Source organism: Macrobrachium nipponense, chromosome 38, assembly GCF_015104395.2.
Source record: "Macrobrachium nipponense isolate FS-2020 chromosome 38, ASM1510439v2, whole genome shotgun sequence".
Taxonomy (NCBI): domain Eukaryota; kingdom Metazoa; phylum Arthropoda; class Malacostraca; order Decapoda; family Palaemonidae; genus Macrobrachium; species Macrobrachium nipponense.
This window is the reverse complement of record NC_061098.1, coordinates 10,606,613-10,620,199: the sequence shown is the minus strand read 5'-3', so window position 1 is coordinate 10,620,199 and position 13,587 is coordinate 10,606,613. Positions and strand designations below refer to the sequence as shown.

At 34.6% G+C, this 13,587-nt stretch overlaps 1 protein-coding gene across 2 annotated transcripts; it reads left to right on the top strand.

Annotated features, from left to right (window-relative positions):
- The first annotated feature begins 207 nt into the window (after positions 1–207).
- LOC135209621 (rho GDP-dissociation inhibitor 2-like) lies at positions 208–8,584 on the top strand. Of its 2 annotated transcripts, none has more exons than XM_064242326.1 (5): positions 208–343; positions 5,375–5,570; positions 6,072–6,193; positions 7,181–7,280; positions 8,003–8,584. In XM_064242326.1, exons 2-5 carry the CDS (start codon positions 5,390–5,392, stop codon positions 8,197–8,199), a joined length of 600 nt encoding a protein of 199 aa, XP_064098396.1. In that variant the 5' UTR covers positions 208–343; positions 5,375–5,389; the 3' UTR covers positions 8,200–8,584. The 2 variants fall into 2 exon arrangements, with proteins under 2 accessions (XP_064098396.1, XP_064098395.1); XM_064242325.1 differs by having other exon boundaries at positions 6,069–6,193; positions 8,003–8,399.
- Positions 8,585–13,587: the final 5,003 nt, after the last annotated feature.

Here is a 13,587-nt window from a genome sequence, read left to right as displayed (position 1 = left end):
GTATTATGGCAAGAAAATCCTAATAAAATCATCTTCAAGATCAATTTTCAGAATGAATATAATTTTATAAAATAAAAATAAAAATATTTGATATGTAATTTATTTACAAACTCGATTTTCTTTCAAATATTGTAGCCAGAGAAGGTATTTTGAACAAAAAAACGCAACCAACGGCTACATGTTTGGCTTCCTACCTCTCTCCGGAACGTCAGCAGCAGCAGCCCATAGTTCCGAAAGTTGCCGCGAGAGGCGCTACTCATCCCTAAAGGTAAAAAGCTCAGGAGAGTGTGTACGGCGAAGTGGTCGGATTTTGCCCTTATTTCTCAGCGGATTAGTGTATTAGGTAAGCCCCCTTCCCTCCGTCATAAGATTCTTCAATGCCTAGAGGATCTTTATAAACTGTTAGACGTATTCTACGAGGCGAGATAAGCCCGCGACGAGCGAAATAAAGTGGGCCCCACCCATTATTGGGTTCTCCTCCTCCCCCGGCAGCTAATGGGGGGATGGATTTGGTTATAGTGTCAGCTGATAACGATGAATTTCGAAGCCATATTTTCGAACGCTTCTTTCTCCTGGCGATAAATTCCCAGTTTTGGGGTCGCTTTCGACTTGACCTTTACGACGGTCGCCGCTTGACCCCTGAGGTAGATTTAAATTAAAGATTTAATGGGAAAGTGTAACTTCGACGTTTCTCGCACTCGCGTTGTTTTAAGGTAACTTGGTTGGTTCAAAGTAGCGTGAGCTCTATTTCTCTATAATAATGACGTGGGAAGTCGTTTTAACCGTGTTTTATTCATTTAAAAAAAACAAGCATTTTTCTCTCTTGCTTCTATATTGCTTATATAATTCGCATAGACCCCCAGGGAGTATTTATTTTTTTTTCAACCCGGTAACAGCGATCGTTTATAAAGTTATTTTACTAAATAACTTTTTAATTTAGCAGACTTATTCCTACGAAACACTTTTTAAAAAATAATTTAACGTTTTTAAATATCTAAAGACGTTTTGCACAGGTTACCGGAGGCATTTTTTTTGCAAAATATAAATTGACGTGTATAAAAGCGTGCGGTTTCTCGTTGAGCTGCAAGCCAGGCCATTCAAGCTACCGGTATGTGGTCTCTCTCTCTCTCTCTCTCTCTCTCTCTCTCTCTCTCTCCTATATTTTTTGTATTCTGTCGACTAAACCTAAAAATGTCTGCTGTAACTGTACATTCTCATATTAATTTTTATCATTCTGTACCATGTCCTCCTCTTTCATCATCATCCTTACATAGGGTGGGCCTTAAAAAAAACCTCCATTTGGTTAGTCAGGTTGTCTCTGCTAATTTGTCAGTTTTTATAATTTTCCTGAATAGGCCTATTCTTGGTGTTAACTCATTTTAAAGGTCTTGTATGTTGTAAGATATATGTCAGAATTTTCATATCAAAAGTTCTTACTGATTATATTTATTTAATTCATACAGATAACTTGTTCTAGCTTTTGACGAGTCATTTTTCTACTAGTTTGTTAAATGCACATTTTGCGATTGTGGCCTGTGGTGTGTTAGACCTTGGCCAAATTTAGGCTACTTACTTTTTTTTTTTTTTTTTTTTTTTTTTTTTTACTAGGTTGAATAGGTCCTGCAAGCTTTTTTTTACCTGCTGTCTAACTCCCTTTTCCACTATACAACTTCTCAAGTGTGCACCTGTCCTGCATTATCTCATCATGCTAGGCATTTGCTGTTAAATTTTTTTTCATCATCTTCAGTTTTTATGCCTTCCATTCTTCATTTTGTTTTTAAATTTTACTTATAGAAATGAAGAATACTTAGTATACAAGTACTTAACTCCCAGTCAAAGAGTGTCCGGATAGTGAAGTTGACTTAGCAAAAATGTGATCATATTTTATATATTCAGTGTTTGCCATTTGTACAAGAAATTGCACTCTAAGGATGTTAAATTTAGTAAAGTAATGACTTGCATTGCTTGTAGTACATTGCAAAGCAGATCATGAATTACAGGCTGTAAATTCTTGAAAAGTGTAGGGTGGATTTACAAGGTGTAGAAAATGCAGTATATTCCATGTATAAGTATATTTGGTGTAAGGGCTTGTGGGTGGGCTGAGATGCATTAATTCAATATACTGTAGGAAAATAAAAAAGATATTTATATTATTCAATATACAGTATTCTACATATATTCTTTGCTCCAGAATATATCAACTTGTTTACATATATTGTTTTATCATGATGTAAAAGGTTCCTTTTGACTCGAGTATGTATTTGGTTTTGTCTTTTGATAATTTGTCTTGTGTTTATTCCTTAATTCCCATGGGATTTAATTGCTGGATAAATTCATCAACATGTTTTCGCCACATGCGTTTATCATAAATATACAGATATATGAGTGCGTGAATAATGTACTATAGCTTACGTATACGTATGTGCACATGTTCACAGTTAAACAGCTATAGAGTATAAAAGGAATTTCCTTTTATACATCAGTGTTCCCAAGGGAAAATAAAATGGCCATGAGTCACACACTGCTTTAACATGCAGAGGGTGGTGAGAATTTGAAACCGTGTGCAGCCCTTTGGGGTCCGCTTGAATAATGAACAATTGATCCATTGATTAAATGTACTAGTAAAGTGACCATTCCAAAAGTGTTGTTTAAAACAGAAATAATGGTCTAAATGGAATACAACACAAGCTTGGTAAACACGACATGACAGATTCATAGTTTATGGTGAGAGTGACTCAAATTCTTTGTATATATTGGTCATGTTGCATCCAAATTTTGGCGTCTTGGTATGTATGGGAAGAATAGTTGACAATCATACAGCACTCTTATCATATGAATTTCCTAAAATGGATAATGTTATTCCTTTAAAAGCTTTATGTGATGTTCGGTTTCATTAGTTTTATCAGCGACACGGCTTATGGCATGTAGGCCTGTTTTTCTTCCTTTTTTTTTTGAAGAAAATAGGGAATTATCCTTCTGAACATAAAGTTCAAAGACTTTTTTGAAGTTATAAAAAGCCCGCACTGCTTTGAATGATTGCATTTCTGACAAAATGGTCCCTTCTTGATGTTTGTATTGGTAGTACAGCATGTGTCAAAATCTGAAAAGAATTGTCCATTTGATAGCATTCTTATTTTTTCATAAGTGTATGGCAGTATTGGTACTCCTAATTTTCTGAAGAAATGAATAAGGTTACTCATGATTCTGTTCTGTACATCTGTATACACTATAGGGTATCTAGTTTGGTTGATATATATTCAAATTGATCAGGAGTTTCATTGAACTCAATCTTGCCTCCTCCATCCCTCTTAATCTGTAGAAATATTTAAGGTATACGTACTCAAATGTGTAAATAACAAAGTCTACATGCATCCATTTACCTAGTGGCAACCTAACCAAAATGGAGCAATCGGTGAACCTGGCATGTGTGCACTGTAGTTATTACTCAAGGTTCTCTGTAGAATCCTTTGGCCCCCCTAACTGCAACCTCTGTTTTTTTTTTTTTTTTTTTTTTAACTGTACCTCCATTCATATTCTCTCCCATCTTACTTTCCACCCTCTTCTAACAATTATTTCATAGCGCAACTGTGAGGTTTTCTTCCTGTTACATTTTGTAACATTTTACTCTCAATTTTCCTTTCGGCGCAGAATTGCCTCATAGGTTCCAGCCTTTGGCCTAAATTGTTTATTCTATTTTTTTCTATTTTTTCCAACCAGAACAAACAGGTGGATAACATAACACAAAAAATGGTTCCCCACCAGCTACTTAGGGAGTGCCTTTATATAAAAATTGCCTCCTTTAGGATTTACATTACCGACTTGGGTAATACCACCACTGGCCAATTCAAGAATACGTACATTAAATAAAGTGATTGACCGACACATGAATTTTATTAAGGGCTCTCTCCTCTCTCTCTCTCTCACTCTTTCTCAACCAGCAGCAGTGTGTGAAATACAGAAGAATGTCTTCACAATATGTTTTCCTTATCAATTTGGGAAATTAAATTAACTTATTTTTTCTCTCGAAAGTCTTCCTTGGTTGTATTTGGTTGACTTAATGAAAGTGCTGTGTGTTATGTTCGTTGTTGTACAATACAGACAAAACTCAGTCCCTTGGGATTACCTCTTGCCCTTTTTGTAAGCTTTGTAATGTATTCTTCAGTAATTTATGACCTAAGTACAGTATATTGCAAGTAATTAAAGACTCCTTTAGTTCCTCCTCTCTAAGATAGTGGTTCCTATTATTACATAACCTAGTAATGACATTGTTTTTTTAGTTGGGCCTGTAACCAGTACTATTGCCAATGTTTTGATTCTGAAAGTGGCATTTTGCTTTGATGCATTGTCAATGACTTCAAAGGTTCTTTTTAACTGGAAAAGGCTGAAAATATCCCAGCTGGGCAAAGCCATTCAGTATGTAACTCATGAGATGGTGATTTCTCCACAAAAATGTTTGTTGTTCCTAGAGAGCATGAGGACGTTGATGAGTGGTTTTGAAGTGAATGGGGCTCCAGCAGTCGTGGTTAAGAAAACATGCTGTCTTGACTACAGTCTTCTGGAGAAAGTGTGCTGTGTGTGTAATATATATTTATTTTTTATATATACGTATATATAAGATATATATATATATATATATATATATATATATATATATATATATATATATATATATATATATATATATATATATATATATATATATATATATATATATATATATATATATATATATATATATATATATATATATATATATATATATATATTATATATATATATATATATATATATATATATATATATATATATATATATATATATATATATATATATATATATATATATATAATACATAGTACGTATATACTTTCAGTAAAAAGAATAACCTAGGATGGTATACAGTAAGGTACTTGGAATGTGCATAGGAAAAATCAGTAGCTATTTACAGTAGTGTTGGGACCACCACAGACTACATAATACTCAAGGAAGTTGTCATATGCCTAAAAACTGTGCTGGCAGAATATAGAATAGATCAACAGGTACAGTAATTACTGCAGCTTGTATCATGCGATATAGCATTATCTGTAAGTCCAAATTAGTTAACCTCTTTGTTCTGGACTAGCTTAAATTGCTGGCTTTTAATGTGGTACAATAATTATCTTTTATTTATTACCCTTTTCTTCCTCTTACTTCTCCTAATGAACACCATGTTCTTCAGAAGCTTGAATTTCAAGTCGGTGATATACCTAATAGTAGTGTACACGTTTTACCATTATGGCTGAAACAGTTACTTTATTTTTCAGTTGCTTTTTGTTTTCCTTATAGTACTGAAATTTTGAAGCACATATAACTAAGCAAAATATTGAATTCACAGAAATCTTAATTCACAATGGCCGAAGAGGAAGAAGTCCACATTGAGCCAGTCCCTGATGTTGACGAAGAATCCGCTTACAAACCCCCGCCACAGAAATCGTTGGAGGAGATGATTCAGCAAGACACAGATGATCCGAGTCTGATCAAATACAAAGAAACCCTGCTAGGCAACTCTGCATCGGGTGCTGTCGTCTTAGGTGAGTAGCACTACGCAACTTTGGACCTCCTGTGGTCGAAAATCATGGAATTCAGCTGCCCCATACTGATAGCTTTTCTTGCTAGTTATTTTATGAGTTGGAATGGTGAAATATATTTCAAAATTCAGGATTGTGTAAGAGACGCCCATATTGTTCATAATCAGTTCTTTTACTTGTAGAATCTGGTGGAAAGTGCACAACAGAACATGGGAAAGAAAATCTGGCTTAAATTCATTATCATTGGCATTGTGTAGGGTTTAATATTCTAAGTGTTGAAGATATCAGAGGCACAAGTTGTTTCCCTGTCATTGTGTAAGAATAAATGTTTAGTTATTATGTATAAGCAATAAAGCTCTGCTTTGTAATTTTTAAGGCGTAAAATGGTAGATCTTTTCTAGTGTTTTCTATCATACACTATTATTGTACCAAAGTTTGCTTGACTAGACTAGAGGAAAATTTCTCCCTTATGCTAAAACCAGTCTTGCATGCTTTTGACAGAAGCCGCGAATCCTAAAAGAGTTCTTGTGCGGAAGTTAGTACTGGTTGCAGAAGAGCGCCCCGAGATGGAACTGGATTTAACGGGAGACTTGGATAAACTGAAGGATGAGGCATTCACTATAAAAGTGAGTAGTTTTTGAAAGGGCCATTGACCATCTCAAGGGTCCAGACAGTAGACTAAAATTACTTCTTAAAATTTAGTATATTGATTCTTTGTTCACATGGGAACCTGGAGGATGGAGACTAATTCATTTTGTGTGCTCTTAGGTAAAACAATTTCCTACTAATGCTTCAAGTAAAGAAAGCTTTGCCTTCCAAATAAAGTAAAATCATGGGACTGAATGATTGGATTACACTAGTATACAAGGAGTACCCTAAATTTGCATTGATTAATGGGTAGAATATCCCAAAAATATTGCTTGTAAAAGTGTGTTAGAAATTAATGGTAAGCTTAATATGTCCACAAATAAACCAATCATTGCCATGCTAATGTACGGACTTCAGCAATGTAAAGGGGAAACGAAGTTGAATGCTACATTTTGGGTGAAATTGTGTGGCTTAATGGTTTATGTATTAGTCCCAAAAAATTAATGTAACTTGCAAAGTGGAAGCAGTACTTGTATAATGATGGATGTGGGCTAGTGGACAAAGCTACGATTAGAACGGTACAGTTTGAATCTTAGACTTGGCCTGTGTGTTGATGTGACGGTGTGATTATCACTTCTAATATTAGGGTCAGTTTTGAACTATGCTTGGCATCATGGCAGGAACTTGAATGCTTCTCTAAGAACAAAGTAAATACAATGCTAGATAAGAACCCAAATTTTATGTAGCGCCCAAAAAATTGTCATAAAAGAGTGGAGAAAATTGTGTACTGTAAATATCATGAGAGCTTGCCAAATTAGTTTAAGATGGTCACATCAAGGATTCTTACAAGCAGGGAGAGGGGACTGCAGTTGTTTGGAGAGTATGAATAAATGCAAGAATTTGATGCATTTCAAACTGAACCATTATCCATAGAAATGATTAGATTGGTAGTATGCATGTGATGTGATGTAAATATTCTTATGTACTGTACAGCATTTTGCTGATTCGATATTTACACTTTTCAGGAAGGCATATCTTACAAGATCCGAATTGAATTCCACGTTCAAAGGGAAATCGTGACCGGATTAAAGTACGTCCAACGCACCTTCAGGAAGGGTATCTTAGGTATGTTGCATCATCTGCAAGCATTGAGTTTGATATTGTAATATCCTTGTAACCTAAAGCTTACAGAAACAAAGATTTTATAGAAGCTTTTGAAGTATTTGAAGGGGGCTGCAAATCTTAGTTATTTTTTGTGCTATTCCAAGTAGAATCTTGTAGTCAGTGGCAGAATGATCTTGTTTTTTCTGTGTGATTCAAGAAAATTTTGTTAAAGTAAAAATCATTCTTGGTTATGCTCCACTCCACTGCTTTCCTCCATTTTTCTCAGCATCCTTTACATCACACATTGAATGATGCTTCTGATATCTGTGACTCGAAATTAAGAGGAGCATATATTTAGTATAATGCAAAATGTGGCAAGTAACTGTGCCCTTGGTCACTGTTTAGTGGTTAACCAGGCCACTGATGATGTATTTGAGATTGTGTCTGTACCTTGTTCATGGAGGTATTAAATGAATTGGACCATGAAAAGAAAGGAGAAATGCTGCTTAGGAGTGGAGTATATTTTAAGTAGTCATGAACAATTGATGAATAGAAAATGTCATTTAGTTTTTTTTTCAGTTTTAAAGGGCATGACAATTCTGATCACATCGTTTTCCTACATTTTACTTATAATCTTTATCAGCAATCAAGTTTGACTTTATTACTTAAAATAATAGAAGTAAATTGAAATCTGTTTTCCTCCTTCTTGATCAGTTGCCTTACCCGTGGTTTTATTTTTTCAGTTGACAAGATGACACAGATGGTTGGTTCTTATGCACCCAAAACAGAGATTCAGTCCTATACAACCCCCATGGAAGATGCTCCTTCTGGGTTACTTGCTCGAGGAAATTACACCATCAAATCCCTCTTCACTGACGATGATGGAAACGAACACCTGAAGTGGGAGTGGTCCTTCCAGATAAAGAAGGACTGGAACTAAATGAAAGTTTGAAAAGTAAAGGAGATTGTACAGGAAGAAGAGCTTTTGGTAAATAGTTCATGTCCGTGCATAAATTGGTTTCACTATTCAGAGTGGATGTGAATTTATTATGACAGACATTTGGTGCCCTAGGTCGGTCCTTCAGTTCAGTTGTACTCTTTTCTTTTAGAGAGTGGCTCAGTATGCAGGCAAGATTCTAAAGATTCTAAAGATTCTAAGAGCTGGCAGAGTTGAAGGATATGGGGCATTGCCAGACAATAGGAAAAAACATCAATCTACATATGTTAGCCTGTCAAAATGCTTGTTTACAAGTTTTAATTTAGTCCATGTAGGCATTCCAAGGCATGGTATTTCTGGTTTTGCGCTCTCCATGCTGTTTGATAACCACTTCTAACAAAAATGTTCTGTATTTATATGTAGGGTTTTGCCATAGTGTTAGAGACCTCTCCTGTAAGACATGCTTTTTTTTTTCTTTGGCGATTTATTTGATATGAGTAGTGTGCCCTCTCTTTGTTCACTTGTCCTCAGATATGACAGAGCTGCCACCTTCATTTTACATTGTGCAAGGTCTCTCTTTCCTTTCCCTTAACTTTTTCATGTATGAGTCAGTAATAACTTTGATGTTTTTTTACCCATATTACTTTGTAAAATGCTCAACAGGTTTTTGTATTGTTTAGGTAGAAGGGTAGGTAGAATTGTATTCTCTACTTCTAGCATTCCTTACTGCTAGGGATTGGAGTGGCATACTGATTGCGAGAAATTTGAATCTTATTTTGTAAATTTCGTGGTTTTGAAATATATTTTTGCTTATAAAAAGATGAAAATTTTGGTTTCCCATTTTACTCACTAGTGCCATTGGTAGTCTGTAAGGAATCCATATGGTTTTCTAACTCCGGGAATATCGCACAAAGAAAGTGGCGGTTCAACGGTTGCTGCATGGGTTAAGAAAATCTTCCATTGTGTATAAGTTAGTGTAAACTAGTCATTGAAGATCATATTTAGTGAATGTTATGTCTGTTGTATAATTGAAAGTTGGTGAATTGTATTTGTACTTAATTGGTTTCATTTCCAACTTGGTGCTGAGAGAACTGGCAACATTCGACATGCCACTAACAACCACTATGACTTTATACATGTAATTATTTGGTTTTGTAACTTTGTACAACATTTTGTACTTTCGACGACAAGGATACTGTACAAACTTCATTCGTGGTTCTGTGATAGAACTCTAGACACATGTAACCAGTAGCTGTGTGCAAGGTGATACCAGGTAGTGAGGACTAAAGTACTCTAGTAAATCTTTTCTTGGCATGTGGAAGCCACCACTAGAAACAGTTTTAGCCAGACGTATGAATTTACTCAGTAGTCTATAAAAAGTTGAAATCTAATTTATGAGAAGTATTTATAAAGTTCTATCAAATTATTCCCATGTAGTATTCATGTAACTGATCAATATGGCAGTCAGCATGGTAAAAGCATGATTATACTATATTTAAACCACCAACTTAATGTAAAAGAATGTTATTGGGGGCAATAAACATTTCTAATTTTTACTGGAGTTTTCACTTGCTTGAATTGAAGTTGCTGTAGATGATTTAACCTTTGCTCCTTAAAGTTTTAGATAAAAAGCCAGTTGACTTTTCTTAAAGTTTTAGATTAAAAGCCAGTTGACTATTGTACAATAACAAACCCTGCCTTCCAGCCATGTGAGCAGAAATTTTTTTTTTCTGTGGTTAACCTTTTTTTAACATTTTGTTTTTGCATGTGTTGGAGCAATGTAAAATAGAAACTTATGTTTTAATTCTGTTAATTATATGAAATGAGTATCATAGAGGTGCAATAAGAATGAAGATGCTGATACAACAACAGCTAAAGCTGCAGAGATATATATGACTAGATCAAATTATACATGTTCCCCCTGGTGATTATTTACCTAATAGCTCTTAAAATCAGATGTGATTACAAGATGCCAGGCTTTGTGATGTGATGAATCTTCTAGCAAAAGAAATTAAAGTTGGACTGAGGTATTTTTTTTTTCTATGAAGAACACACTGAAGTGATGAAGTAACTTGTCAAATTATGGCCCCATGATGGGTTTTTCTCAATTGAATTTTTTCAAAAAGACTTAATTTGCTAGTTCATCTGAACTGAGTGACAAGTGGATTATGCAGCAATATAGGTTAGGCTCTGAGTCGTATGGAATCGCTGTTGTCGGATAACATTGAGCGACTTCAGAAGTCACTCGCAAAACTTACGATTAAGATCCCACGGCATAACGTAATACTATTGTTTCTGGTTTTTAAGAATTTGATTTAATTTTCAAAACAAATTAAGCTGCTTATAATCAAAGCTAATACTCTGACCACTGATGAGCCATTCATTTCATATAGATGTTCTTTTGTCAATGTGGATTAAGAAACAAGCTAATTAATTTGCAATAGCATAATTAACTATAAAAATAAACACTGTAGGCTTTGCATTTAGAAGCAGAATCTAGGTGTGGTGATCGAAGCATTACAGTGTTTCAAGGGCCAAGCAATTTGCTCTGCAAAATCAATCCATTTTTAGAATAATTGCATTTGGACAGTTAAGTTGGTGTTCACTTGTTGAATTGGTGAAAAACCTGTTGCTGCAGCTTAAATTTGTGGCTGCCTATGTAAAGTAAGGTAATGATGTAATCAATGCTTGAATTACATGCTTTGTACGAATGTTGTGTAGTACTAGCATATTCCAAATGTAATCCCTACTCATAATTGTGCTGAAAGATGTCGTCATGCCAAGTAGCTGATAGTATACATTGACTGGGTCAAAACTAAATTTTATTGACAAATGTCTTGCTGCTATTATCAGCCTTAATTGCATTACAGTTAGTTTTATTAAAACATCTTTTTGACGTTTAATGATGATTTGCATCAAAGCACATGTTTCGTACAGTGCTATCTTTGTTGGTCTTGCTTTAATAACGTTGGCCTAGGTCTAGTCCTTTTACAGAATTTCCCTCTTGTCTAGTTCTAGACGGCATTCTTAGGGTCTCTTAAAAAATTGACAACCACTCATTGATTAAACTTCCAATACAAAGAACTTTGTATTTGAAATACACTTGAAAATTGTTATAGCCGGTTAGTTTTCATATGACGTCACGAGGTGTTACTCGGGTATTCTACACAGGGAACTCTAGGAACCTCGATGTTGACGGGTTATCTTTACAGAAAGGTTGTCGGTGAATTACCAAGATGATTACGTCAGTTTTCCCAAAGGAAAAATGAATATATTATATATATATATATATATATATATATATATATATATATATATATATATATATATATATATATATATATATATATATATATATATATATATATATATATATATATATATATATATATATATATATGACGGTTTGCGATTAACCAGTGTTATAGAACGGCTGATAGGAATCTGCTACAAGGAATGCAAAGAAGGTAAGGATTTCATCTAAGTACTACTGTGTACAGATATTGAAAGTGATTCCATGTTGAGGGAAATTCTGAGTAATATATGGTAATGAATATATCGGAACTGGTGTACAATGAGTTATCATTTTTTTTTTTTACACCGTTATAGAATTATTAGGGAGAAGACCATTTGCCCAAAGTTTAGGTGAATCCTTATGTTACATTTATTTCCATGTACCGGCGGTGCATTAAGGACATTAATTTTGACATTTGGTCAGGTCAATAAATCTTCTAATTATCAATTGCTAAAGTTTGAACGTGCCATACAAGAGGTATACCTAGACCTATATAATTGTAAACTGCCACTGGCGTAAAACTCTTAACCGACGATGAATGGGAACAGAGCGCCTCGGTGGCGTGGTTGGTATGGCGATTGAGTGTCACCTCGGTGGTCGCGGGTTCGATTCTCGAGCATTCCATTGAGGAGTGAGAGATGTGTATTTCTGGTGATAGAAGTTCACTCTCGACGTGGTTCGGAAGTCACGTAAAGCCGTTGGTCGCGTTGCTGAATAACCACTGGTTCCATGCAGCGTAAAAACACCAATATCTAAATGATATTTAGATAAGATAAAAACCAACTATTCATTTAAAAAAAAGTAATAATAATACTCCCTACATCGTTTGGATGCCGAGTAACTGCCTCGGTGACCCAGGATTAATCCCATAATGAACGTGAGATGGGCAATATAACCACTACAAACCATAATGGTTTAAGTAGTTAGAAGTTCCGGCAGTTTCCTGGATATATAGAGAATATGCTATTGTAATTTTGATATAGTTTTATTATTCCCTCCAACGTTGAGGACAGCTAGGTCCTCGTAAAGTTTAATGATATTGTGATTCTAACACTAGGCCTATACCAAGATTTAATACGTCAAAAATGGGTCTATTTTATCCTTATTATTGTGATATCATCGTTATCAGCCTGACTTTCCCAACCAAAGCACGCTGAACCAATTGAAAGCTAAATATATTCGTATATAACACCCACTATATCAAGGTGAATCATAACAACACATTATAACCCATTTAACGTAGCTGTAGGATACAATTATTGCTCATCTCGTTTATTATATACGTATTTGTACATGGTGGATTTTGGATTTTACTTTTAAAGTATATACCTGACGAAAATATATTTGACAGGGCCCAGGTAAATGACCAAGATGTAATGTTGATGTTTTTAAATAGTAAATTATCGAGTCTACAAGGTTGTCAGTAGTTACCCTGAGAATGTTAGGCACTGAGATTGACTTTTGCTATTTATCAGTAGATAATAGTTAAGGATAAATAGAATTAATGTGTTTGGAGAGGCATTTAATTGAGTAAATAATTATCTAAATGTTATTAAAGATGAAGTTTAATTTAACAGATACTCGGCCTAGTTTTAATCTTACTAGTCCTAGTCCGATGTTAATAAAAAAAAAAGTTGATCTTTAGCCTATATACCACCAGTCAATTTATTGTAAAGTTTATTTTAATAACTTTTTCATTTTTAGCATTTAAGATACGTTGTCTAAAAAGTTCATTTTTGTTTACGTTCGGGTTCACTCAATTCCGCCACAGTGAAATTTGTGAGTAGTTCTGTCTGTTCAAAATGGCTGCCATGATGCCCTCCAACTGGTTAAAAGTCGCCCCGTGAAATAGTCTCATAAGAGAGTAAAACATACTTGGATCTTTTTAAATAAGTTTGCAAGAAGAGCTTAATAATTAAACCTTCAATCTGATACTAAAAATGACAGTTACAGTTTGTGAGGTTCATTTGTTGCTAATATTAAGGATCTAAGTGACAAATCCTTAGGCTATGGTAAGTTTGACATTACAAGATGCCTTAGGCTTCTTGTTATATTGGTAAGGTAATTGTGAATAGGCCCTTTTCAAGATTAGGCTC

What these genes read in the sequence shown, in the direction of transcription:
- LOC135209621 (XM_064242325.1), top strand. Translation starts at nt 5,390, where the DNA reads ATGGCCGAAGAGGAAGAAGTCCACATTGAGCCAGTCCCTGATGTTGAC. An exon ending in ATCGGGTGCTGTCGTCTTAG is followed by an intron (nt 5,571 to 6,068) that starts GTGAGTAGCACT and finishes TGCTTTTGACAG; the next exon opens with AAGCCGCGAATCCTAAAAGA. An exon ending in ATGAGGCATTCACTATAAAA is followed by an intron (nt 6,194 to 7,180) that starts GTGAGTAGTTTT and finishes TACACTTTTCAG; the next exon opens with GAAGGCATATCTTACAAGAT.